Source organism: Tursiops truncatus, chromosome 8 (genome assembly GCF_011762595.2).
Source record: "Tursiops truncatus isolate mTurTru1 chromosome 8, mTurTru1.mat.Y, whole genome shotgun sequence".
Classification (NCBI taxonomy): Eukaryota; Metazoa; Chordata; class Mammalia; order Artiodactyla; family Delphinidae; genus Tursiops; species Tursiops truncatus.
In genome coordinates this window covers 18,377,398-18,404,945 of record NC_047041.1, presented here as the reverse complement: position 1 = coordinate 18,404,945, position 27,548 = coordinate 18,377,398, and the positions used below count along the sequence as shown (strand labels likewise).

Here is a 27,548-nt window from a genome sequence, read left to right as displayed (position 1 = left end):
CTTCCAGCCCATTTCATCGAGGGCCTGATGGAGCGCAGAGCCCGGAGATGTCGGCCCGGCGCATCCAGGCAGCTGTGGATACTGCAGCCCCAGGCCGACGTACCTCCCCTGCAGTGCTGCCAGAGCTGATAGGTAAACTGGCATTTTTTCATTCGAGATTTATCTCTTCTTGAGAGGGAACTGAGGTGAGACAACAGGAAGAACTTCCTAAGATCAGAGAGTGTGAACTCTGTGAGCACAGAAAAGGCTGTAAACGATCGTCTCCGACTCTCAAGGACAAATTGACAGGACCCTTTGCTTCTTTTTTTTTTTAAAATAAACTTATTTGCTTATTTATTTATTTTTGGCTGCGCTGGGTCTTCGTTGCTGCTTGCAGGCTTTCTCTAGTTGCGGCGAGTGGGGGCTACTCTTCGTTGGGGTGCGCGGACTTCTCATTGCGGTGGCTTCTCTTGTTGCGGAGCACAGGTTCTAGGCACGTGGGCTCAGTAGTTGAGGCATGCAGGCTCTAGAGCGCAGGCTCAGTAGTTGTGGCGCATGGGCTTAGTTGCTCCGTGGCACGTGCGATCCAACCCGTGTCCCCTGCATTGGCAGGCGGATTCTTAACCACTGCGCCACCAAGGAGGCCCCCCTTTGCTTCTTGAGTCTTTTCCTAGGGTCTGAGTTCCAGCCAGGTCTCTCACCCCATGCAGCCACACACTCACGCACAGGACCCCCAGGGGTATTTTCAAAGGTCCCAAGTGAGTCTACTGTGCAAAAGCAAGGGCGAGAACGCGGAGGTTCCAGACAAACCCTGGCTTTCCACTCTGGCCCAGCGTCCTGTCAGTTCCATCGCGTGACCACTAGAGGTCAGCAGGGCTTGGAGGAAGTGGCCGCGGTTGGGCGGCCAAGCCCCGCCCGGCTCCGGGATCTGGGCTGTCTGCGGGGCGGAGGTCCAGCCTTCTCACTCCCCCGCGGCGTGGAGCGGATGGAGGTCCGGCCCCCGGCTAAGACCTGACACCGCGAGGGGGCGGAGGCGGACTGCTGGCTGGATCAGGGCCTGTGAGCCACAGAAAGTCAACTTAAAAGATTTTTTAAAAAGTATCCCTGATTAAAAGCTCTCAATCCAGGCCTCCCGCAGCGAGCGCGTCTCGGCACCAGGATTTCTCCACCTGGTCACCAGCGCGCTCCGATGCAGGTGGGTGCGCGCTGAAGGTGGGCACAGCCGTGCCCTACACAGAGGGCCTCCGTCAATAAAAGGAGAAATATTTTGCCTTTTTGGTAGGAGGAGCCAGCGTTTGGATTCCAGAGGTTGTTTATTTTGACTCACTGTTGTTTTTGCTGGAGAAGAGTAAAGCAGAAAGTCCCTTTACTTTGGCTAAGATGTAGTACGCAGAACCGCACAGGGCCCAAATTTCAGATAAGCAAATAGACGTAAACCCGTGGTTCGCTCTCCTTTCATCATGTCCAAGAAGGATAACGTCAAGGGTGGGCAGAAAGGAGGCTTCCCCACATTTCAGTTTAAGAGGAAAGAAAGCCAGGGTAATCCACCTTCTGTCAGCAATACTGGATCTCAAAAAATGAAAACTGCAGAGGCCCCCCTGCTCCACTTCCAGTTCCTCCTTCCTGTTCCCAGTTCCAGCTCCCAGATGCCCCTTGGCACACTGCACATGTGTGCTCCTAGGCTGCCCACAAGTCGGTGGGGTGATGGCTCTTTACAAAGGCCACCCAGCCCTGAAAACTGAGAGGAAGCCTGACGGCAGAATACGTGCCTAGCACATGGTAGGTGTACGATAAACATTTGTCAAGCCAAAATGTTTGTGGCCAAACTTATCTTCAGTCTAACTTGCATGGTATTTAAAATCAACCCACAGGGAAAATGTTCTAGATCCTTTTCTGTTCAGCCCTAAAGACCCTCAAATGTTTTGGGGAAATCTGTTAAGAGTACAGGTTCCTGAGCCTCATGTCCCTAAGAAACAATGACTGAGCAGGTTTTTGGGTGGAATTCAGGGACACGTTTTTTTTTTTTTTTTTTTTTTGCGGTACGCGGGCCTCTCACTGCTGTGGCCTCTCCCGTTGCGGAGCACAGGCTCCGGACGCACAGCCTCAGCGGCCATGGCTCACGGGCCCAGCCATTCTGCGGCATGCGGGATTTTCCCGGACCGGGGCACGAACCAGTGTCCCCTGCATCGGCAGGCAGACTCTCAACCACTGCGCCACCAGGGAAGCCCTGGGACACGTATTTTTGACAAAAGCCTCAGGTTTTGAAATTGTCAGGCGGATGAGCCCTTCCCTCCTCCCATCCCCCCAGCTCCTGGCTGGGCTCTTTACCCAACCTTGACTTCAGGCTGGTCCAGGGTGGATTTTATGCTCCCACAGGGACTTCAGTCTTCCATCCAGCCAGCAGGGGGAGCTGTGTAGTGCCCTCCTCATCAGCAGAGAGAACCTCAGATACTCTTTTCTCTTCCACCTGGTCTGTTCACTCTCAACAGTGCAGTTTCTTTCTTTTCTCCTCCTATTTTATACGATCCCTTTCCTTGGATTCCCTTACTAACCCCAGCAGCAGGGGAAGGACAAACATACCAGGCCCCCGTCCCATTATGCGGTAATGTGGGAGGGGGTCCTGGAAAACTATACTTGGGGCCTGAACTTGGGGCCCTTGTGGATGTGGTTCTGGGTCTCAACCTGGACCTTAATGGAATGAAAGGATTTAGGGCAGTCAGAGGCGAGAGGAGTCTGAGGGCCTAGAGTTTAACCTGGGCCCACCTGGCCACTGCCTAGACCTCTACCAAAACCCTCTTCATGATCACTCAAGAGACGTGATCAGGATGAGTTCTACAGCCCATTCTCCCTTCTCACAAAAACACTGTCAGAAGGACCGCCCTGCAGGGAGCCATCACCATGAGTCCAACTAGGTTAAGGAAACAAAAAGAAACTATAATCAAAACAGCTATAAAAACAGCTACAATATTAGACACTTACTACATTGGACTAGGCACCTTACTATACATTATAGTAAAACCCATAACAGGGCTTCCCTCATGGCGCAGTGGTTTACAGTCCACCTGCCGATGCAGGGGACGTGGGTTTGTGCCCCGGTCCGGGAAGATCCCACATGCCGCGGAGCGGATGGGCCCGTGGGCCATGGCCGCTGAGCCTGCGCGTCCGGAGCCTGTGCTCCGCAACGGGAGAGGCCACAACAGTGAGAGGCCCACGTACCAAAAAACAAAACAAAACAAAACAAAAAATACTCATAACAACATTGGAGAGTAGCCACACATATGCAGCACTCTTTCCATTTTACAGATGACACTGAGAGTTTTAATAATTTCCAGGACGCGGCTAGTAAGTGGCAGAGATAGGATCTAAACCCAGATGTGTCTGGGCAAGAGCTCCAAAGCTCCACCTCAAAAAGAAAAGAAAAGAAAAGAAAAGAATCAAGGTAGAGCCTCTGGTTACTCTGCCCAGGCTGTTTGTGCAGAGGCTTCCAGACCAAGTGTCCAGGGCCACCAAAGTTCAGCACCTGCGTGACACCCAAAACCCTGCACTGACACCTAAACACAAAAGGAAAATGACAAACTTTAAATGTTTAAAAACACTTATTTAAATGACGACAAAATAACAGTAGGTAACCACAGCTCACATTCCAGGTAGAGTTTTACACAAATGATGTTTGTGAGGGCCTATGCACATTCTGATGGCCTAAAGGAGGAGAGCCCAGGGGCTGTCTCCCACACCCCCCAAAAACCTTGTCCCCGACATGCCAGGCCCTACCCATCTCTCAACACTGTCACCTGCCCAGGCTCCTGGGATAGAAATGGAAGGAACGCAGAGAGGACCAGAGTAGACGGCAGGAGGTCCTGCTCTGAGCCATCTCCTGACAGCCACTCTGGTTTCCGTTTTCCTGCCTGCAGAACGGGGATATATATCTCCTGTGTAGCTCCCCAATAGTCATCAGGCTCAAATAAAACCATCTTTTGAAAAGCAAAAGCATGAAGTCCCCTAGTCTATCCAAAGAGCCTGGCTTGTGAAGGATGATTTATCTCTCAAAATAGGAGATACAGGTTCACATCAGAGCAAGGAACATATAAATAATTTTCATATGTGAAAAAGAATTCCCAGCGTCTTACGTAATTCTGTTCTATCCCAGATCTAGAGAGTCTCGGATTTCATAAAAGTAATTACTAACACTTACCTAGCACCTCATATTCCTTAACCCGTTCAGCCATCCTAACCAGCTTATAAAGTAAGGAGGACTAGCTCTCCTTATTTCTCTGTCACAGATGCAATTTAACGGAGATGCAGAGCGGTGAAGTGACCTGTTCAGGGTCTCCCAAATAGAGCTAAAAGCTGTAGGGCCAACCTAGACACCAGCCCTCCTTACTAGCCCTTTGACCTCAGGCTACTTATGCAACTCTCTGAGCCTCGACCTTCTCATTTGGAAATGGACATAATAGTAACCATCTTTAAAATGGGTATATAGCAATCATACCTAGGAGGTTAAATGAGAAAAAGCATCAAAAAATCACTCAGCACAGTTATTATGTAGTTAGTGCTCAGCAAATGTAGGTATCATTGCTATTTATTATTACTATAGTTGTTATTATCCAGCCTGCTTGGATATCCTTTCTTCTCTAAGCCTCTCCCACACCAACACATGCATTAACTTTCTTTCCAGGAAAAAAGATCTCAGATCTGAGCTACTTGGGCAGAGACTGGGCCAAAATGTCAGCCTGACTGTGGATTTGTTCTCAAGATCGTGCAAAGAAGGCAGAAAAGTTAGACACAGAGGAGGAAGGAAAACAAATAGATGAAAACTTAGACAATGAGAGGGGGTGGGGGGAGCCAGGCAGAAGGCTGGGCTTTGCAGTGCCCACGTATTAAAGCTGCAAACCAGTTAAACATCCCCGACCCTGGCAGCTTCGGAAGCTGGATGCCAAAGGGCAAAGTCGAAAAATAGGCCCTGGGTGAATGGGGAGGTTCCGGGGTACTTGGGAGCCCGGCTTCATTTCATTGCCAGCAACTGGGATCTACGTTATCACAGGAAAATATAAAGTTAGTTCAAAGGCTGGAGTCACACTGAGCGTGGCTATGAAGTCAGCACTGCCCAGGCTGAGGGTGGGAGACAGCCTTCCTGGTACAGCCCCTGTTCGAGCAGAGACTGTGGGAAGGGGTCCTGGGAGGGTCCTGACCACCTGGCCTGATGGCTGTCAGCCCTCTGCTTCGCACTCATCTCCTAGATCAGGTACCCTCTGGCCACTAGTGGTGAGCTGACTTCACATCAGCTTTGCTCCAAGTCTTTTTTTTCTTAAGATTTTTAAAAAAATTATTGAATTTAATTAATTTATTTGGCCGCACTGCGTGGCATGCGGGATCCTAGTTCCCCAACCAGGGATCGAACCCGTATCCCCTGCAGTGGAAGTGCAGAGTCTTAACCACTGAACCGCCAGGGAAGTCCCTGTTCCAAGTCTTGGGCCATCTTGAATGTAAGTGACCTTGGAGTCAGACTTTGAAGGGTAAATGATGTTGGCCCAGACAGAGGGGGCAGGGGTCCCCTGGGCAGAAGGCACAGGCTGTCCAGAGCTGTGGACGCATGGTAACATTCAGGGGGCAGAACGGTACCAGCATATAAAGGTTTTAGAGGCCATGCCAGGTAGTTTAGGCCATAAAACAATGTAGGCATGAGAAGAGGCACTGGAGGGTTTGCAGTGGGGGAGTGACGGATCGATCCCTTAGAAAAATCATTCCAGTGGCCAACTGGAGGGGAGGTTGCCAAGGGGTGGCTAGAAGCTAGTTGGCAAAGCGAGCCGAATCCTTCCCAAAGCGCAATCCACCCTCTAGTCATTTTGACGGTATTTCTAGACAAAGAAGTATCATATGACGTGAGAGAAAAGGGCAGAAAACTTAAAGAAAACTCCAGTGAGCAGGGCCAGGACCAGATGAAGCAAGAGGTACACTTGGGGGGGAGAATTTAACCAGGCATTTCTCAGAATCATGCAAGAGCCTGGTGAGTGATGCCTCCTTAAACTCTCCCTGTTCTCCGTGCCTCACCTGCCTCCTCTGGTCCTGGCACTGCTAAGGAGCTTGTTATTACTGGCCCCATCTGTAGGTGGCTTGCTCATCATCTCTCCATCGGGGGTGGGTATGGGGAGCCAGCCAGCCTGTGTTCATTTGTAGAAATTGAAATGCAGAGGCAAGAGCACCGGGTGCAGCACCGGGTGCAGACCCGGATCCAAATCCTGACTCTAGACTTGATCTCAGTCAAGTTGTTGAGTCTTATGAGCTTGGGTGTCCCCATTTATGAAATGGCAAAATGCTGTGAAAGTCCTGGGGACAGTGCTGTACACATTCCAGGCGTTCCTGGAATGAATTCCACTCATCCCGCCTTCTCCTTGGCTGGCACAGCCTCAGAGAACGGGGACATCAGGATGCACGAGGAGTTTTCTTTCGGAAGCAGTATCAGTAAAAATAACTGCTGCTCCATCAGCCTTGCTAGCTCAGAGCCTGTGGAAGGACGGCGTCCTCTTACTTCCCTGGCTGTTAATGATTTGGGCCTGAATCTCTCACTCTCAAGAACATGTTGCCTGTTTGTTTAAAAAAGTCTTCCTGGGGAGGGGAAAAAAAAAGCACATTTCTTGTTTTGTTCTTTCACTCTTTGAACAAATATTTATTAGGAGCCTACTATACCAGCATCGTCCTGGTGCTCTGGATATAGCAACCTGAAAGAGAGTCCAGCCCTCTGCCCTCAGGAAGCTTACATTAAGTAGAAGGGAGCTCTGGGGAGGCTTGGGAGGGGAGCCAGGAAATAAACAAGCTGTCATATAAACAAAGGAAACAATTTCCTGTTTCCTGTAGTGCTGTGGAAACAGTAAAGCAGGGCAGAGGGCCCAGGGGCAGGAGGCAGCTCCAGATAAGGCAGTTGTAGGGAGGATTTCTTTGCGGAAGAGCTGTTTGAGTTCTTACCTTGGAAACAAGTGTGTAGTGTGATGGGAGGAAGGTTTGCCGGTGGGGGGGGGGCGGCAGATGAGGGGGGCGTGCGTGGATGGAGGGGAGACATCAAGTGCAAAGGCCCTGAGGTGGGAACTAGCAACCTTTAGTTATGTCATCTGCTTTGAGTCAGGCGTATATGGTTTGGGCAAAATTTCTGAACAAGAGAGGAACAAATGGGTTTCTAGACCTGATTCGAAGTAGCATATCTGTGTCTGTATCTAGATATAATTCTCCATCCCCCTCTCTGTACCAAGGACACCTTATCTGGGTCACAGTTGAACCCTCCGTTAACTACAGCTGCCCTGTCCCCCTCCCCCACTCCTTCCTCTATGACCTGGCTTCACGACTGATATTTCCTTTCCTTTCTAGAACCACAGCCAGCCATCGCCGACAGCAGCACCTTACCATTTCCTGCCCAAGCCGAGGCCCAGCTCACCCTCCTCCGTTTTGCCTGCACCTTTGTGGAGGCAGAAGACTCCCCAACACCTGGGTTCCCTCATGCTGGGAACCGAAGTTACGATTAAGAGAGACCCCTTCCCTTCAACACACCCACATCATTCCTTCTCCCAATCAGAAGATGCTGGCACCGAATTTCTGATATCTGATAGAGTTCACAGAGTATTATCGGATTTTCATGTTTTCCACAAGGAAACTGAGGCCCCAAGGAAGGGGAAGTAACTTGCTCAAAGTCAGACGGTAAATTAGGGACAGGTCTTAGGGCTCTTCTCAAAGAACTGGGCAAGCACTTTAAATGGTCAGAGACATTTTCCATATAATACCTCTATTCTTACAGAGGGAACTATTGAAGCACAGAGAGGGTAAGTGACTTGCCTAGGGTTACACAGGAAGTGTTTGGCAAAGCTGGTGTTGAATTCAGGTCTTCTGACTTGAAATCATTGTTCTTATAATTTCACCATGCTCTCCAATCTGCCTCACCAAAAAAATCAACAAGGAAACATTCCAGAATGTTCCAAAGAAGTATTAGGGGAGAAGAAAATTTACCATTCTTCATGATTACTTTTTTCTTTGTTACTGAGGGCACTCAATAGGCAGTAAACTCAAAAAAAGGAAAATTCTCTTTCTGGGAAGATAGGATATTAAGTCTTTGAAAAGAGCTTCCACACAGTCAAATATTGGTGCAGTTTATTTGAGGGCTTCTTCTTGAAAGGAGCTCCTATAGAATGGGGCTTTAATAAATCAGAAAAATCCATGTCTTGCAGTAGACTCTGCAGTCAATTTATAGTCTTTCCTGCTTTTCACCAAATTTCTCTTCCTGGTAATATTTTTGGCATTTTAATTTTAGACATGGGTGAGGGAGTGGGAGAGGCCTTTTTTTTTAAACTGAAGTCTAACATATACATCATTAGAATCATATGTGATCTTAACCTATTTGCTTCTTTCATACAGGTGTAAGAGATGGCTTTGAAAAGACAGGACTGGGCAGGGTACAGACCTCCTCCCCAATCTTACTTGTAGGGAATTGTCTTCTGCTTCCCTAAGTGCAGGCAGAGGGGCGTCCAGGAAAGAAGCAGTTTGGGGAATCCAATAGACCTAGGTTTACATCCCAGCTCTGTCCCTTACAAATTGTGGGATCATGGCCAAATTCCTTAACTTCTTTGAGGTTACAGAGACCTTAGGTATCCTCATTATATAGATGAGGAAACCGAGACCTGAGTCAAGAAATCCGCCAAATTTTATATCACTATTAAATGACAGATCTGGGTTTGAGACCCACATAGTCTGACTGCAAAGCCCAGATGGTGTGGCGTGCTGCTTCTCCATAAGCTTTTCACCATTCTCCATGAGATTGTTCTCCAAAGGGCCACATTCATGGGTCGTGCATGTAGGAAACATGACTATCAAATAACATCCAGTTTTAAACTGATATGTCAGAATGGATATATATGTATGTACACACACACACACACACACACACACACACACACACACACACACACAGAGATAGACAGATAACGTATCTCCAAATGTATATTATGTGCTTTTAACTGGTCACATTGGGAAAGATGATGTATTTCTTACAACTATACGGCTACTATTGCTGGGTCAGGAGCCACAGGAGAATCTCGGTCTCGCTGCCCTCCAATCTCACTAGTTCTGACCTCAAATTTTCTTCTCCAGCTTCATCACCTTCTTGAGCTTTTTGGAAAATCAAAGCTTCACTCTTACGGGCAGGTTATGCCGTAACCGAAGACTCAGAAGATTACTGCTACGAATCCCCATGAGGTGGGTACTCTTGTTATTCCCATTTTACAGCTGGGAATAAATGTTATTCCCATTTTACAGCTCAGAAACGGAGAGACTTTGAAGGTAATTTCACAGAATTTCCAAGAATGATTGAATGGCTCCAATGACATTCTCATGATGGCCCCCGAAGGGGCTCTGGTCCCAAGTCCTGGCTCTGACTGACCGCATGGCTTTGGGAACATTGTTCTGCCTCTCTGCTCTGCGTCCTCTCTTGTAAAATGGTGAGATTGGACTAGGTGATGTTTTAAATCCCTCTCAGGTTTGAGTCTATCGGGCATTTTGCAGAGGGCAGCCATTGTTTGGTTGTCTAAGCCCTAGAATGCTCGTCGAAAAGTTAACTGTCTTGCCTTCTAGTCATGCCTAATGCACATGAATGGACAGGAGGACCTCGTGGATCCTCATTCGGAAATAAATGCAACAGCTCCACCAGACTACCCTTTTTTTCTTCTTTTTCTTTTTCTTCTTTTTTTTTGCGGTATGCGGGCCTCTCACTGTTGTGGCCTCGCCCGTTGCGGAGCACAGGCTCCGGACGCGCAGGCTCAGCGGCCATGGCTCACGGGTTCAGCCGCTCCACAGCATGCGGGATCCTCCCGGACCGGGGCACGAACCTGTGTCCCCTGCATCGGCAGGCGGACTCTCAACCACTGCGCCACCAGGGAAGCCCCAGACTACCCATTTTTCCTATTAGCCCACTGCTTCATTTCCTCCCTTAACCCTAGAGGACACAGAGTGCGAAAGAAAAAGATCAGGATGCACCATCTCCTTACAAGCAGCACCTTCACAGTCCTTTAACTGCTTCCTTCAGGGACCTGGGCTCCCTTCTCTTGCTTCCTGCAGTGTTACACTAGCTGCGTGAATCTTTCCCTGAACTCTCTCACAGCTAAGGATGCTCCTTGGTAAAGCTCTTCCCCAATGTTTCCTCTTCTGCTTCCCCAATGGTTTATGCTGGAAAATTACTTTTCCCTAATTGTTTGTAGGGAATTGTAAAGAAGGTCAGATCACGGGGAAAGCTTGTTGACAGACCTGCACTCTTATTCCCCAGCAAGTGGGTGAGGGTCCCTGAGAAACAGACTCCTCCCTTACTTCTAATGGCGTGGTGGTTAGACTGGAAAAGCTCTGTGGTTTACAAATCTGCTCAGTCCACCTCCTTCCCTTCTGTTGATGAAAGACCAAATAACTCTGCCACCAGGAATGGAAATTAACCCAGAGAGGAGGAGGCAGTGGTTCCAAACGTGGCTTCTGGAGGCTGGGAGCTGGCTGCCTCCTCTTGTTGGCTGTGTGGCCAAAGGGAGGCTGCCTCCTCTCTCCAACTTAGTTTCTTTAGCTGTAAAATGGGAATAACAACAGTACCACCTCACGGGATAATCTGAGGGATAAAGGAGACAGCCTGTGACAGGGGTCAGCACCCTTGCTTATTCCCCGTGGTTATTACCTTGCAAGCAGTATTTGATACGTGTCACGGCAAAAATAAATGGAAGGCATGACTTAAATTTGTTTAAGCCTATCAAATACCGTAATATTCATTCTACATAAACTGCAGAGTTTATCATCCTGTTGGCAGGGCCCTCTCTAAGAGACTGGGGGACGGGGCTTAACAAAATCAGAGGAAATGGAAAGGTCAGATTTGGGCTTCATTGGTTACTCTGTTATCTTTGCTCATAAGTAGGTTTTGTAGGGTGCTTGTCTACTCAAATGCCTCCCTCACACCATCCGCTTTTATTTTGGGGAAAAAAAAAAAAAGCACACTACTACAACATCGCCTGCCCCCAGCCCCTGCACCTGTCCGTTTTGATTCCAGCCTTGCTTATTAGACGGTAGCCATCTGAGGGCAGAAATATTTTTCTTTGACGGCATCCTTCACCCAGTAAGGGATCACAGATACACTTGGATTTTGAGCAAAGAAGCAACACAAACACCTCAAGTCTCCGGGGTGGCCTCCTTTCTTCTTAGAGATTTTGCAGAGACTAAATTGTTCAGAAAAGCAAAGCAAGCTGCCCACATTCGGGGATCTGCCATCCCTGCCAATTCCTGATTAATCAACAAGGAAGAAGGTTCCTTTAAGAAAAAGAAAAGAAATATGGACTGGAGGAGAGAGAGCTTGCTTATCGCTTTCCTCCAGCCCTGCCACCCTCTGTGACGCTTGGTCTCCAGTACAATTATGCTAAATAGACATGGTCTGGATGAACCAGCTAGCAACTGTCCCGGCAGGTGACAGCTGGATAACTTAGCGTCTGACTAATAAATATATGGCCAAGAGAAAACAATCTGAACACCATGGCACCTCTAGAACAACTCTTTCCAGATTTCCCACAATGTCCCTTCCTATCCCCAGCCAAACGCAACAGACAACACCCTGTCATTTCACCATTTCCGCAGCACAAGAGATTACTCACCCCAGGCTGGTGGACCCGAGCCTCTCAGCAAGACCAAAGTGAACAGCGCAACCGGACTAGGCAGAGGTAGGTGGGTGGGCGTCTGCAGTTGGCACCTGCCTCATCCTGGGCTCCTCTGCAGACCCCCTGGTCTTGCGAGCGCAATCCTAAAGCTTAATAATAATCACAACAGGCAGCCCATCATTGCCTCCCTGTCTGGCTCAGAGGTTTACAACTTAAAATTATGGCAGAGGGAGAAATTGGCTCAATCACTTGGAGTAATGGTACATGGAGAGCCAGTTGGGCATGACTGCTATTTAACTCAAGGAAACCGAACTGCTGCGCTTAGCGTAGGTACACGCTAATAAACACTAATCAACACGTCATGCTCCGAGGTGAAAATTAACACCTCCCCCCGTACTCCCCACTTCGCTCTCCCTTTGCCTTCTTGCCTCATCCTAACCAAATAGATGGGATAAGACTGGGAGAACAGGGCTACAAACAGATGCTCGCAGCTACCGGTATGTCCATAATCACAGATCACCCTTCATTCTTTTCAAGAGATTTAAAGTTTATTTCTCACAGACCTTATAGCAAATATTTATAATAAGGCATTTTGTAAGGGGGAGAGTGAAAAGAAAGAGAACCTGACATCATTGCTAATAATAGCTAACATTTTCAGATATTTTATTGTGGCCAGTTACCCCTTGTGCATCTTCCTAGCAACTTTAGTGAGGTGGGTACCATTATTGTCCCCAGTTTACAGGTGAGGACATTGCAACTCAGGGGGTTTAAATAACGAACCCCAAATCACCCAGGACCTAGGAAATGGGAGGTGGTATTTGAAAACAGACCCATGTAAGTAAGTCAGAGCCCAAGTTCTCAGCCTTTTTGCTACACGGGGTATTTATTGGACAAAGGAGAAAGTGGAGGAAGACACAATCATTGGCTCAACAGTGTTCTCAGCTAGTCCTAGTTTTATTTCTCAAATGCTTGGATAGGTACACATTATGATGCCTTCCCATCTGCCCTTCCCCACCAGCCATGCAGCTTTTCCGTCACAAATAAGAACTCAACTCTACCACTTGCCAAGTACTGCAGATACAGAGGTAAAGCCCACAATCATCTTTCTCCCCAAACTTACAGTCTAGTGGGAAAGGTAGCTAAAGAAAACTAGGTTCATAGGAAAAAGGGTGAACAAGAAGCTGTTGGGATCTTTCCTAGTTTTCCGCTCGGCCCTGTCCACACAGGATGCTCCGTTCTCAGTGGACCTACCCTACATGTAACGTAATTGTCAAGAGGGCCTGGAGTCAGCCCCTTGTCCCAGACCAGAATCCCAGTTCGGGCGCCACGGCCCTGCTGCTTCTGACAAATGAAACTAACTGTATTAATTAAGGTAATGCTAGCTACTATAATCAACAAACTCTAAAATATATAATAGCTAAAGACTAGGGTTGCCAGATGGAGTAAAAACAAAGACATCCATTTAAATTTGAATTTCAAATAATTTTAGTATAACTATGTTCTGTGCAATATTTGGGACATACTTATATTAAAATTATTCATTATTTATCTGAACTTCAAATTTAACTGGGTGCCTTGCATTTTATTTGGCAAGCCTACTCAAGACATCAAAGGTTTATTTCTTGTTTATGTAAAGTCCACAATGGGAGTTCTCAGTAGACAGGTAGCCGCCCTCCAAGTTGTGGTTCAGGGATCCAGGCTCCTTCCATCTTGGATCCACCATCTTCATCACTCAGCTTTCAAGGTTTCTAGAGGCTCGTGGGGTCACGTCACAGAAAGGGCAAGGGCTTGGAGATTTCCACATGGGAATGTTTAGGGGGCATTCCCAGTAGTGGCACGATGGACTTCTGATCAGAGTCCATTCATTGGCCATAACTCAATCCCATGGCCCGTACCTTGCAGCAGGGTAAGCTGAAATATGTAATCCAGTGTGTGCTCAGGAAGACGTTTGGAGAAGAGCTAGCCGGTCCCTGCCATACTGATTAATACTTCCTGTACTGGTGCCTCATCTCCTGTGCTAGTTCTGGACGCAGTCAGCAGTCCTCCACTCACTGAGGCCCCTAGCAGGAGATCAGATGCTTCCTCTCTCAGCCCTGGACTGGTTAAGTAACAGCCATTTGGGGTTGGGAGTACAGGGCCATTGTGAGAGTAATAGGCAGTATGGATTCATATCAACTCATTTCAATTCAATGCAATTTAATAAATATTTCTTAGTGCTCCTAGGATACTGAGAAAAGCTTGGTTCTAGGCCGCTGAGGGAGACATAAATTGAACTAGAACCCTGTTATACCCTCAAGGAGCTGTATACAGTTAAATGCAAGAGCTATCCTCAACCCTTACCTGTATCCCTTTGATTTTCAAAGGCAGGTGAAAAACCCACAGGGACAAAGAATTCTGCCCTAAATGTTAGGGTACAGAATGGTCCCTCCTCTCCCAAATTCCTCAAACCCTTGCTGTCTACGTCCATTCACTTATTCATGCATGTATGCATTCATTCAATTAGTTCATTCACGAACATGTGTTGAGACCTACTCTGCTTGACAGTGTGCTGGCTCTGAGGACCGGGAGTGGGGATACCAAGCTGAACAAGACTGAGACCAAGCCTTCCAGAAACTCACAATGGAGGGGGTGGTCACAATGCACATAACTCAGTCACATACAAGGCAGATGGTGGTCAACACTACGATAAATGTTTAAACAGTGTGAACGGACTTATGGAGGAGGGAGACGTTAATTCTGGCTGGAGGGTGGGGTGGAGATTACATCAAAGATCCAACAATGAACTTCCCAAAGAGATGAATGAACCTGCCCTGGTGAGGGAGCCTGAGTCAAGGTGTCTGGCTCAGAGCCCATAGCCACCTTCACCCACAGGGCATTCCCCAGTCTCCCACCCACTCAGCCCTAATGGGAAAAAGGCAGTGAGCTTTCCTCAAGGGAGAACTCCAAGGCAGTCTCTCATGTTATCTTAAAAATTCATACAAATTTGGAACTCCACTCCACAGGATACCAACGTTTGTTTTGCTGTAATAATTTTAACATGATTGGCTTAGATTACCTGTCACTGAGTAAAATCATTTCATCTTGTGTCTTGTGTACCCCCGACATACCACTTTTATTTGAAGAGTACCTTCTCCAGAAATTCCGCTTCCGAGAGCGTGGGACTGGAAGTTCAGTTTTCACTTATTTTATCCCTTCTCTTTTCTCTTTGTCAGGATAAAGGAAAGATTCTGCTTTAAGGACTCTGAGACTAGCCATATGTTTTGTGAATATACAACACTGTAACCATGGATGAAGCTTATATTAGATAAACACACTAGTTTTCAGATACTTCTCTCGAGTCAGGTGAGATATATATAGAAGGATGCAACTCGGACATGAGTTGTATTTCTGGACGGTGGTGCTTCTGGGGATGCCTTCAAGGAGCGTGACCCTCACCAGGTTGTGTACGTAACTATGGCTGCTTCCTGTTGTAAAACAGCTGCCCTGGATTCAAATCTGCAACATTAAACACCTCACAAGTTAAACAGTTGGCTATTTACACAGCATAAGAAAATGTTACATACTTCCCTTCTTTCTGGCCTCCCCACAAAGAAATACCAAAGTGTTAAAGAAAACAAAAAACAAAAAACCCTGTTTCTGATGAGGGCCTGGGGGTTAATTTTCAGTGTGGCGCCTGGGGATTTCACTGTGGGACTCCCGTTACTTGCAATGGGAGTCACACTGCTTCATTTCATGCACACAATACGTGCCCCTCGACAGCCACAAGATTTGAATTTTGAAACTGAGGCTGGTTTTCTCAGAAAAAATCAGATTGCAGGAAAACGCCCAAACTGCTCGGTGTTGGTCTGGGGCCTGTGTGTTTCTGCTTGTGTATATCTGAAAGGGAGAAAATGTCTTCCTCTTGAGCGCAAATGCCCCTTTCACAGACAACAGCATTAAAACATCATGCCCAACAGCTGACAGCCATGGGTACCGTGTCTCACCCCAAAGCTTGTTAGGAACCCCATAAAACCCGGCACATGGTTTGTGACACCAAGTGAAACACTGTGCTTCTCCATGATTACCTGAGCCCTGCTGCCTGTCATTAAGGGGCCTCTCTTATTAAGCATCTCTTTTTTAAATGGCTACCATCATCTGGTCCCAGTGTACATTAAATCCCATTATAATTATAAACACACTTCCCCATAACATCCATTGCAGATTTCATCCCCCTCAGGGGATCTTTGCACTAATAACAACTCAGATTTGCTATTTGAGTTGACAACATTAGGTCCCAACACCATTTGCAAGATGTTGGGGAGAGAAAGAAAGAAGAAAAAGCTTTCTCTTTCTCCATCACAAAGATCTTGGGGTCACAGTGACCCAAGGCCTCTGGGGCTAAAAGAAATAACCCCTCATCTTCTCCCTTTGAAATGTCACTCTCTGCCTTACAGAGGAGAAGGGCATACTTAGTACCTGGAAGAGATGCCCAGGTGTAAACATCACTAACCAGGTGTCCACGGGGGAAAAGGATGGCAATTACTAATCCAAGAAGCCATATTTTTATTTGGTTTTCTGGGCTTCACCTAACCAGAACCCACACATCACCTGTTTATTTCCCCTTCTGTTTTTTGGAGGCGGCATGAAAGGAAGTGACATGGAAGAATTAAGTTAAAAAAAAAAAAAAAAGACAAACCTAAGAAAACTATCAACATATGTACTGAGGGCAAATTTGACTCTGCTTAGGTTTTTTTTTTTTCTGGCTGAGCCTTGTGGCTTGCAGGATCTTAGCTCCCTCACCAGGGATCCAGGGATCCAGGGATCGATTCCAGGCCCCCTGCAGTGGAAGCATGGAGTCCTAACTACTGGACTGCCAGGGAATTCCTGACTCTGCTTAGTTTTTTACATCATTTGTATCTATCTAGAAGATACCTCAATGATGACCTTGCAACATTATAAGATACTTTGACTCCAAAAATGGACACCATAGGCTTGCTATGTCTTCTCCCCAAGTCACCAGTGGGGTAAAGATCTGAGAGTACATGCGACAACCTGGTGCATCTTCTGGTGGCAACCTGGAGTTCTCCATTGTGGAGGAGACTACTTTTTTTTCATTCAGGGCCTTCACCGCCTGCATCCCTCCCTCAAAATGCTTCATTCTTTCTCCATCACAAGGTTTTGGAGAAATGCACAGTAGCTTCTTCTCCCCCATAGGTAGGAGTCCTTGATTTTATTTATCATGATAGGAAAGTTTACCTTTCAATTTTAAAATTATTTTCCAACTAAGGAGCTGGAACAAAATGATTTGTATCATTTTCCTAACCCTCAAGCAGAATACTCAAACCAGCACAGTCACCTTCTTCCTGGGCACCTACTTAATTGGAGTTTTACTGTAATTCAAAACTCCCTCCTCAACTTTTGCCTGAGGTTTTTTTTTTTTTTTTCAGGCCACGCCACATGGCTTGCAGGTTCCCCGACCAGGGAGCAAACATGCCCGCCCAACACCGCAGTGGAAGTATGGAGTCCTAACCACTGGGCCGCCAGGGGATTCCTTTGCCTGAGATTTTTGAGGAGGAAAGAAAGTGCAGAGATCTGGGCATCTAAGTCTGCTTACCTGGTGGCCTGATTCAATGGAGAACTGTTTGGTTCCCAGCTTGGCTGGCTGCTACAGAGACCTTGGCCTCTGTAGAGTAAGAGGAGAAGGGAAATTAAAAGCCCTTGTTTCCTTTTCTCCATCCCACTGGAGGCTGTATAATCTAGAAGTTAAGATCATGAGTTTTGCAGTTGGAACGCTCTGATTTAAAGTCTTAGCTCTGATATTTAATAGCTCTACGGTCTTGGGTAAGGCACTTAACCTCTTTGAGCCCCAGGTTTCCCATCCACAGAAATGGGGGAAAGATGTCCCTGCATTAGGAGAGTTATGAGGATTAAATAAAACAATATAGGTAATGTGTTAAGATTCACAGTCAGTGCTCAGAATGAGGTATCATCCCCACTGTCTCTTTCCCGTAAGATCGCTTTAGACCTGACATACCCTCCTCTTCCACAACCTGAGTACTGAAGGGCTGCTTTCAGCTGGAGGTATATGAGTAAAGAAGATGAGGGAATGAGAAGATTTAGCAATGGAATTCCACCCAAAGGTCAACTCATCTCTTCTTCTGTCTCCAAGATGACCTCTCTGTAAGACTGAAATCCTGCTTTTAGGATGTGTCAAAACTACTGTCCCACCTTCTCTTACCACACCCTTCAGGAAAAAAAGTAAAAAACAAAAACAAAAAAACCTACTACAAATATATAAACATGAGAGAGAGAGCAAAAGAGAGCATTTTTTCTGTTGTAATTTTCCATCCTGAGGGTTTTTAGCTGCTGCCGTAAGAAATCTCTGAACTGTGGATTCTCATCAGCCTTGCGGGGGCCCAAGGACATAGCTTTTGGTGGGGGAGCTGCTGCTGCCTTATCTGGGCCCAATAAACCTTATCAAACTTCTGTGCAGCCAGCCTTCAGCGCTAAGTGGAAATGCATGGAGCTCCATGCGGGCACTCGGCCCATAGCCTTGCCTTCCTTCCTCCTTTTTGTTACCTTCTCCACCTCTTAAATGCGGGCATTAATCTCTCTTTAACACTTACGAACAAGGGCTGGGCTTTGTAATGGGCTGAGTTTATGAAGCAAGGGAGATCTTCACATAGCGTGAATGTGGCATGGAGGTGGAGGGGGGCGGTCCAGGGCCATGGAGGGATGGTTCTTTCTTTCCCATTGTTTCCAGAGAGTCTCCCTTTCTCTGATTTGAGGATTACTAGGAGATTAGATCAGGGGTTAGTTGTGTGCTTCTGCTACTGCACTCAGGAGGGGCCGGTAGTAGGTGGATGTGGACAGCGAGGCAGCAACCTTTAGCAGGTACCATCTATAGGCAGAAGCGCAACAGTTTAATGATTCTTTCTTCTTTCCATTTCCCTGGTGAGGCTCTAGGACTGTCTTCTCTCCTTATACCTCTCTCCTCTTGCTCTCCTTGCAGACCAGTTCTTTCTTTCTTTTTTTAAAATGGAAGTAGAGTTGATTTGCAATATTGTACTAGTTTCAGGTGTACAGCGAAGTGACTCAGTTATACATATACGTATATTTAGACTTTTCCCATTACGGGTTATTACAAGATATTGACTATAGTCCCCTCTGCTACACAGTAAGTCCTTGCTGTTTATCAGATCAGTTCTTTCTTCCTTTTTATTTATTATTATTATTTTTTGCATTTGGCTGTGCCGCACTGCCCGTGGGATCTTAGTTCCCTGACCGGGGATCGAACCTGCATCTCCTGCATTGGAAGTGCAGAGTCTTAACCGCTCAAGTACCAGACCAGTTCTTTCTTAACTTTCTTTAAATTCCTTTCCTCTTACAGACTGCAGACCTTAGCTAGAAAAATAGTCCTTTCATAGATTGCTCTTTATTGTTAATCTAATACCCAGGGACTGGGTGTTCCCAGGCTCCTGTTAGACGTTGCTGTATTCTCTTCTATCAGAGGATAACTAACTCCCTTCCTTCACTTTCAAGTGGCTTCTCACAGGTCTTCCTCTCTCCCATGACTCCTGCAGGTCTGAGCACTTTCCCTGCGAGCAGGAGACAGGGGCGATGTTTGCTGGGATGGAATCGCCTGTCTTTGGGACTACCCCATTAGCAGCTCTTGTGAACTATCAGTTGTGATGTGAACTCCAGCCAACTGGCCTTGTGAGGCTGGAAGTGGATTTTTGCCTCTAGTTGGCTTCTGGCACCTTCCATGACCCTTCAGTTCTTGGGGCCTGACTCTTGGTCTGGGGCAGTGCCAGAGGTGCGCAGCGGGATGCGATCATACGTGAGTCTGGCGCGAAACTTCTGAACCACCCCGCGTGTCAGGGACTGACAGAGGGGACTCAGGACTCAGTGCCTGAAGACCCACCCGGCTTGCTAAGACTGTACGACCTCCAGGGCTGACTGTCCGGAGACCCAGGGAGGGCGCTTTCCACCAAACCTTGACTGCCATTAGCTGGCAGTCAAGGTTTGTGCCCAGAAGAGCGTTTCCCACCTATTGTCTCCTACCTTTGCCAAGCTCCAGGGAAAGGGCAGAGAAGGGGGACTCTCCGCAGCCCGCGGGAGGGCACATTGCTTCTGCTCGCTCTACCCTGGGCTTACTGACCTCAACTCCACCCTCTTAAGTGGAGCAGCTGGCTGAGAGGAGCCACTTCTGGGGGCCTGAAGCTTTTTCAAGCTTTCACTCGCCTCCTGAAGACTTTGCCCTGAACTGACTGACCGCAGTTCTCGGGAACTGTTTCCAGCCAGGTTCCGGGTGGGGGTGGGGGGTGGGGCGAAGCTCAGGAAATACTCACGACTGAGAGGGAGAAAAGTTTCCCTCGGGACTCGACCTTGGCCTCCAGGGATCGTGACAGCTAAAATGGGGAGTCTCCCCTCGACCGTAGATCCCCGCCCACCCGCTGGCACCTGGTCCACCCGGGCCCGCGAACTCTGGATGCTCAGAAGGCCGGGAGGCACAAAAGGCCTGGGCTTGGGGCCCGGGAAAGCGACCGTCTAAAACCGATGGCGGGGTACAGGGGATGCCGCGCGGAGCCCGGAGAAAATGTTAAAGGAGAGATGACACGCACTGAATGGGGCAAACTTCGGGGCCGGAGACCGAACTCCGCGTCTGGCGCAGCAGGGGAAAAGAAAACCCGTTTCCAGTGGAAATTAAAAACATGGGGTTGCATGTGAGGGCTGCTCCTCGCCCCTCACCTCCACTGCCCCCACTAAGGGTTCCGAGTCCTTGGCACTCCTCTCCACGAGCTCCTTCTTTCCTCTCGGCTTGGCCGGTGAGCGGCGGCCGCCAGCGCCCCAACAGCAGCTAGATGTCAGGCGAAGCCTGGAGCGCGACGCGCGGGGAAGAGAGGGGAGGGAAGGGGAGGGAAGGGAAGCGGAGGGAAGGGGAGGGGAGGGGAGGGGTGGGGCGGGGAGCGCGCGCCGGCTCGGCCAGTGCGGGGGGGTGGGCGGGCTGAGCCCGGGGACAGCGCGGGAGGGGTGAGGAGGGAGGAGGGAAGGGGGGCAGCTGTGGGCAGGGAGCCGGGCTCGGCCGCCAGCACTAAAGATGGAGAGGCGCCTGGGCCTCGCAGGGGAGGGGGCTCGGCGTTGACGTGGGACGCGGCGGAGGCGCCGCAGCCGGTGGTGATTTGCTAACCTCACAGCACAGAGGAGTTGAGGGCGATGAGAGCGGGTACTGCGAACTGCCGGGCGATGCCGCCGCTGCCGCCGTGATACCGAGAGCAACAGTTCCCCAGCAACACCCCTCCCGACACCGGCACACCCCCCCCAAGAGGCACGCACACCCACCCCACAGCGCCCGGCTCGGCAGTGGTGAGTGGGGGGCCGGGGAGGGGCGCACCGCCCAGCGATAGCAGCGCGCCGGGGCGCCCCGGGGCTGGAGAGGTCTGGGAGGCGCGCTCGCTTCGGCCACTCGGCCGCTGGGCTTGTGCCTTATTTTATTCGGCTTGTTCCCTTCCTGCTGCCGCAGCCGTCGCCAGCGGCGGTTGGGGGTCGGCTAGAAGGGGGAGCCCTGGCTGTCAGCTTGGGCGCAGCTGCCTCCCCAGCCCTTCCGCTGCAGGGCACGGTCGGGGTGAGAGGTGGGAGGCAGAGCGGTCTGCGGGGGCTGAGGGCGCAAGCAGAGGGTTGGGAATCAGGAGGCTTTGTACCACCAGGGGCCGGTGGAGGAGCCGGCAGCCGGTGGGTGCTCATATGTATGCCGACCGGTGCGCGGGCGCGAGATAGGGCTGTGGTTTATTTGTGTGTTTATTCGCCCACCGACTGGGAAGCTAGAATCGGAGGATCCGAGGAGTGGATCTGGGTGCCAGGGGAGCAGGACTGGGAGTCACTTGGGTTTTGTTTCTCTTTGAAAAACCTGGTGGGCTCTTTTTTCTTGATTGGACTTAATCCCCCCGGTTTTGGAGGGAGGGGCTCCGTGGCGGAGCGCTGGAGTGTCTCCAGCGCTCCGGGCCCTCCTCGGCTCTCGGCTGGACCGGCCGTGGCGCCGGAGCTCGCTGTGCGCTCCCGGCCGCGCTCGGTGGGTGCTCGGCTCTGCACCTGATGCGTTCGGGATGCCTTTCCCACCCCGGCGCGCCGGCAGCTCGCTCGCACAGCCCCTGGAAACACGCGCTCGAAATGCGCACTATCTCGCCGGCCCGCGGACCCACTGGGACGCACAGACGCGCTCGGCACCGACTCGCTCGCCTACTCCCCGGGACGCCAGCAACGTGCCTGGGCCGGGCGCGCCGGCTGCTGGCGCCACCAGCTTGAGGCCGGGGACCTTGCCCGTCGCTCACTGGGGTCATGGCCCAGGGTCGGAGAGGGATGGCCCGCAGATCCCTTCTCGCTTTTCCTCCCACAACTCGCTGTCGGGCTTTTGTGCTTCCACTTCTCCGCGAGGCGGGTCCGCCTTCTCGCTGCTCTCGCCCAGGCGTCCGGCCCGCCCGGACTCTTGCCTTTCGTCCGGGTCTCTTTCGCTTTCCCTCTTCCTTAGCCCGGCTCCCTTTCTCTTTGCCGTCTGGCTTCCCCGGAAAAGTTGCTTCCCCAAGTTTGCTGAAGTCGTCTCCAAGCCTCCGTGGGGACGGCTGGGAGCGGGGCGCGGAGTGGGGGGCAGTGTGAGAGCGCGATCGATCCCCAGAGCTCGAGCGGGTTAGCGCCGGCTTTCTCCCGCGCCGCGGGGCTGGGCGCTGCAGCCAGCGCCAGCCGGATCACGGGCGCCGAGCCGCGGGTGGCGGGGACGGCTGACCAGGGCGCCCTGATTTCCCTCAGGACCCACGGAGCTTGTTTTTGGGGAGATATTCGTGTAGCCCAGCTTACATTCTTCCGATTGCTCCCTCCTAGTTCTCTGAAACCACGAAGTCTGCGGGGAAGCGCATGGTGGCAAGGCGCGGGTGAATGGTCACCGCTCCCACCCCCTGCCCCACCCCCACCCCATGGCCTCAGTTCCCACCCCAGGGTGGGAGCAAAAGTGTCTTGATTAGTCGTCCTGTTAACCCTTTCCGAGTAACATTTGCGGCTCTGGAGCCAATAGGGTTCCTTTTGGGGGCGGAGGCCAGCAGTGTTCCAAGAGCGAGCAAGAGCCCTTGCTCTGCGTTGTTCCCAGTTCATTTCACTGCAATACTGGCCACAGCTAGGCAGAGGCTGGGAGGGACCTGGGCCTGTGAGGTCTTTCTGACACTCTTTAGACAGGTTTGTGAGTCTCAGAGCCCTGTTACCGATCCCAAACAGCGCTTTGGGAGAGTCCTTTGTCTCCAGCCCTGTTTTCCCTTCATATTCAATGTAACTCCCATCATAGGTGCTGGTGCCAGTATCACTTCTCGCACCTCCAAGCCATTAACAGTATCACTTACTGCTCCGGGTTACAGGACTTGCCCACTCCTGGGAGCCTGTGGGGTACACTTGGAGTTCACGTTCCCAGCATGTGCACTGCTGGCTTTAGGGGTGCATGTTTCCTAGGACCTCTCTATAGGTCCTTCATGACCTAGCCTACATATTACAGATCCTCCTGACTACTGGGCACTTGTGGGCAGGGGATAAGTGTGCCATATTATATAAGTGTGCACATGTGTTAACTCTCTCTCCCTCTCTGGCTGGTGCATGCACACGCAGTCGAGATTTTGGATTACACACACAGTCACTCTGAGGTACCCATGGGCAGTGGGCAGAAGTGAGCCAAGCTAGTACATGGGCCACGTGTGTGTCTTTCTCTTAGTGCCTAAGGAGGCGGTCAGGGCATGGGTTCATCAGTCCTTTGCAGCTCTGAGAAGAGTGGAAGGACAGAGGTCCAGGAAGGCATTGGCTGAGGGTGAGGAGGTGGGCTGGAGGAGGAGAACCTTGCCCTTAGATTTCTGTGGGCTGCAACTCCAGGCTGCTAGCCCCAGCTAGGCTGGGTTTTGCTCCTGGGGCTACCACGGTGAGGCAGGATTTAGAAAAACTTTGCTTTCAAGATGAGGTTTGCTGCACAGGGTGTTGAGAGTGAAACTGAGTGCTTACACTGACTAGAGGAAGGGGTTAAATCCTTATTCTTTTAAATTAAGTGCTGGGCAACTTCTCATAATCAGTGTTGGCTTTGCATGGGAGCCCCCCACCCTCAGACTTAAAGAAAGCCCAAGACTCACAAGACTCTACTGTAATTTTCATTTTATTTCATCTAACAGATGTCGTAGAGCAGTGAGTTGGGCATGTGCTCTAGCGGAACCTCCTCTTTACTCTCATCATCCCTGGGCCTGTAAAGGCAGACATGTAGATTTCCAGGAAGCCACTTCCGCTCCATTAAAATCTCCAAGACTGTCTTGCTGCAGGTTTGGGGGAGGTGCTAGTGTTTGAATTCTTACTTTTAGGGACACTAGCTAACCTTCCTTTTGTTCTTGCATCTCTTTTGCCTCCTTCCCCCTCTTCCCCTTTAGCCCTCTCCACTGGCCCAGGAAACCCACCCTGCCCTGCCACGCAGAGCCAGGAAGGAAAGAGAGCCTCATGCCTAAGCCTCGGGGAGCACCATGGATCTGACAAAGATGGGCATGATCCAGCTGCAGAACCCCAGCCACCCCACGGGGCTCCTTTGCAAGGCCAACCAGATGCGGCTGGCCGGGACGCTGTGCGATGTGGTCATCATGGTGGACAGCCAGGAGTTCCACGCCCACCGGACCGTGCTGGCCTGCACCAGCAAGATGTTTGAGATCCTCTTCCACCGCAATAGCCAGCACTATACTCTGGACTTCCTCTCTCCAAAGACCTTCCAGCAGATTCTGGAGTATGCGTACACGGCCACGCTGCAAGCCAAGGCGGAGGACCTGGATGACCTGCTGTACGCAGCTGAGATCCTGGAGATCGAATACCTGGAGGAGCAGTGCCTGAAGATCCTGGAGACCATCCAGGCCTCAGACGACAATGACACGGAGGCAACCATGGCGGACGGCGGGGCCGAGGAGGAAGAGGACCGCAAGGCTCGGTATCTCAAGAACATCTTCATCTCGAAGCATTCCAGCGAGGAGAGAGGGTACGCCAGCGTAGCTGCTCAGAGCCTCCCTGGGCCCCCCCCCCCACCCCCCCCCCCCCCCCCCCCCCCCCCCCCCCCCCCCCCCCCCCCCCCCCCCCCCCCCCCCCCCCCCCCCCCCCCCCCCCCCCCCCCCCCCCCCCCCCCCCCCCCCCCCCCCCCCCCCCCCCCCCCCCCCCCACCCCCCCCCCCCCCCCCCCCCCCCCCCCCCCCCCCCCCCCCCCCCCCCCCCCCCCCCCCCCCCCCCCCCCCCCCCCCCCCCCCCCCCCCCCCCCCCCCCCCCCCCCCCCCCCCCCCCCCCCCCCCCCCCCCCCCCCCCCCCCCCCCCCCCCCCCCCCACCCCCCCCCCCCCCCCCCCCCCCCCCCCCCCCCCCCCCCCCCCCCCCCCCCACCCCCCCCCCCCCCCCCCCCCCCCCCCCCCCCCCCCCCCCCCCCCCCCCCCCCCCCCCCCCCCCCCCCCCCCCCCCCCCCCCCCCCCCCCCACCCCCCCCCCCCCCCCCCCCCCCCCCCCCCCCCCCCCCCCCCCCCCCCCCCCCCCCCCCCCCCCCCCCCCCCCCCCCCCCCCCCCCCCCCCCCCCCCCCCCCCCCCCCCCCCCCCCCCCCCCCCCCCCCCCCCCCCCCCCCCCCCCCCCCCCCCCCCCCCCCCCCCCCCCCCCCCCCCCCCCCCCCCCCCCCCCACCCCCCCCCCCCCCCCCCCCCCCCCCCCCCCCCCCCCCCCCCCCCCCCCCCCCCCCCCCCCCCCCCCCCCCCCCCCCCCCCCCCCCCCCCCCCCCCCCCCCCCCCCCCCCCCCCCCCCCCCCCCCCCCCCCCCCCCCCCCCCCCCCCCCCCCCCCCCCCCCCCCCCCCCCCCCCCCCCCCCCCCCCCCCCCCCCCCCCCCCCACCCCCCCCCCCCCCCCCCCCCCCCCCCCCCCCCCCCCCCCCCCCCCCCCCCCCCCCCCCCCCCCCCCCCCCCCCCCCCCCCCCCCCCCCCCCCCCCCCCCCCCCCCCCCCCCCCCCCCCCCCCCCCCCCCCCCCCCCCCCCCCCCCCCCCCCCCCCCCCCCCCCCCCCCCCCCCCCCCCCCCCCCCCCCCCCCCCCCCCCCCCCCCCCCCCCCCCCCCCCCCCCCCCCCCCCCCCCACCCCCCCCCCCCCCCCCCCCCCCCCCCCCCCCCCCCCCCCCCCCCCCCCCCCCCCCCCCCCCCCCCCCCCCCCCCCACCCCCCCCCCCCCCCCCCCCCCCCCCCCCCCCCCCCCCCCCCCCCCCCCCCCCCCCCCCCCCCCCCCCCCCCCCCCCCCCCCCCCCCCCCCCCCCCCCCCCCCCCCCCCCCCCCCCCCCCCCCCCCCCCCCCCCCCCCCCCCCCCCCCCCCCCCCCCCCCCCCCCCCCCCCCACCCCCCCCCCCCCCCCCCCCCCCCCCCCCCACCCCCCCCCCCCCCCCCCCCCCCCCCCCCCCCCCCCCCCCCCCCCCCCCCCCCCCCCCCCACCCCCCCCCCCCCCCCCCCCCCCCCCCCCCCCCCCCCCCCCCCCCCCCCCCCCCCCCCCCCCCCCCCCCCCCCCCCCCCCCCCCCCCCCCCCCCCCCCCCCCCCCCCCCCCCCCCCCCCCCCCCCCCCCCCCCCCCCCCCCCCCCCCCCCCCCCCCCCCCCCCCCCCCCCCCCCCCCCCCCCCCCCCCCCCCCCCCCCCCCCCCCCCCCCCCCCCCCCCCCCCCCCCCCCCCCCCCCCCCCCCCCCCCCCCCCCCCCCCCCCCCCCCCCCCCCCCCCCCCCCCCCCCCCCCCCCCCCCCCCCCCCCCCCCCCCCCCCCCCCCCCCCCCCCCCCCCCCCCCCCCCCCCCCCCCCCCCCCCCCCCCCCCCCCCCCCCCCACCCCCCCCCCCCCCCCCCCCCCCCCCCCCCCCCCCCCCCCCCCCCCCCCCCCCCCCCCCCCCCCCCCCCCCCCCCCCCCCCCCCCCCCCCCCCCCCCCCCCCCCCCCCCCCCCCCCCCCCCCCCCCCCCCCCCCCCCCCCCCCCCCCCCCCCACCCCCCCCCCCCCCCCCCCCCCCCCCCCCCCCCCCCCCCCCCCCCCCCCCCCCACCCCCCCCCCCCCCCCCCCCCCCCCCCCCCCCCCCCCCCCCCCCCCCCCCCCCCCCCCCCCCCCCCCCCCCCCCCCCCCCCCCCCCCCCCCCCCCCCCCCCCCCCCCCCCCCCCCCCCCCCCCCCCCCCCCCCCCCCCCCCCCCCCCCCCCCCCCCCCCCCCCCCCCCCCCCCCCCCCCCCCCCCCCCCCCCCCCCCCCCCCCCCCCCCCCCCCCCCCCCCCCCCCCCCCCCCCCCCCCCCCCCCCCCCCCCCCCCCCCCCCCCCCCCCCCCCCCCCCCCCCCCCCCCCCCCCCCCCCCCCCCCCCCCCCCCCCCCCCCCCCCCCCCCCCCCCCCCCCCCCCCCCCCCCCCCCCCCCCCCCCCCCCCCCCCCCCCCCCCCCCCCCCCCCCCCCACACCCCCCCCCCCCCCCCCCCCCCCCCCCCCCCCCCCCCCCCCCCCCCCCCCCCCCCCCCCCCCCCCCCCCCCCCCCCCCCCCCCCCCCCCCCCCCCCCCCCCCCCCCCCCCCCCCCCCCCCCCCCCCCCCCCCCCCCCCCCCCCCCCCCCCCCCCCCACCCCCCCCCCCCCCCCCCCCCCCCCCCCCCCCCCCCCCCCCCCCCCCCCCCCCCCCCCCCCCCCCCCCCCCCCCCCCCCCCCCCCCACCCCCCCCCCCCCCCCCCCCCCCCCCCCCCCCCCCCCCCCCCCCCCCCCCCCCCCCCCCCCCCCCCCCCCCCCCCCCCCCCCCCCCCCCCCCCCCCCCCCCCCCCCCCCCCCCCCCCCCCCCCCCCCCCCCCCCCCCCCCCCCCCCCCCCCCCCCCCCCCCCCCCCCCCCCCCCCCCCCCCCCCCCCCCCCCCCCCCCCCCCCCCCCCCCCCCCCCCCCCCCCCCCCCCCCCC

The 27,548-nt window shown here is 55.2% G+C and overlaps 2 protein-coding genes and 1 long non-coding RNA gene across 3 annotated transcripts in view; 2 read left to right on the top strand and 1 right to left on the bottom strand.

Annotated features, from left to right (window-relative positions):
• Positions 1-12,231: 12,231 nt before the first annotated feature.
• Positions 12,232-20,477, bottom strand: LOC141279316 (uncharacterized). Its single transcript, XR_012333326.1, has 3 exons — positions 20,358-20,477; positions 17,221-17,289; positions 12,232-15,122 (listed from the first exon to the last, which is right to left on the bottom strand). It is a non-coding gene; the product is annotated as an uncharacterized lncRNA (long non-coding RNA).
• A 195-nt stretch (positions 20,478-20,672) lies between these two features.
• LOC101317399 (uncharacterized) overlaps positions 20,673-27,548 on the top strand; it is a 199,503-nt gene continuing 192,627 nt past the window's right edge. Inside the window, exon 1 of the mRNA XM_073808176.1 lies at positions 20,673-20,972. The gene's annotated coding sequence lies outside the window, so the exon portion shown is untranslated. The remainder of the gene's footprint in view (positions 20,973-27,548) is intronic.
• The window catches only part of LOC117313279 (zinc finger and BTB domain-containing protein 16-like), a 20,135-nt gene continuing 13,973 nt past the window's right edge, over positions 21,387-27,548 (top strand). The window contains exons 1-2 of the mRNA XM_073807950.1: positions 21,387-21,675; positions 24,044-24,666. Of these exons, the coding sequence (XP_073664051.1) occupies positions 24,134-24,666 (533 nt within the window). The 5' untranslated portion in view covers positions 21,387-21,675; positions 24,044-24,133. The remainder of the gene's footprint in view (positions 21,676-24,043; positions 24,667-27,548) is intronic.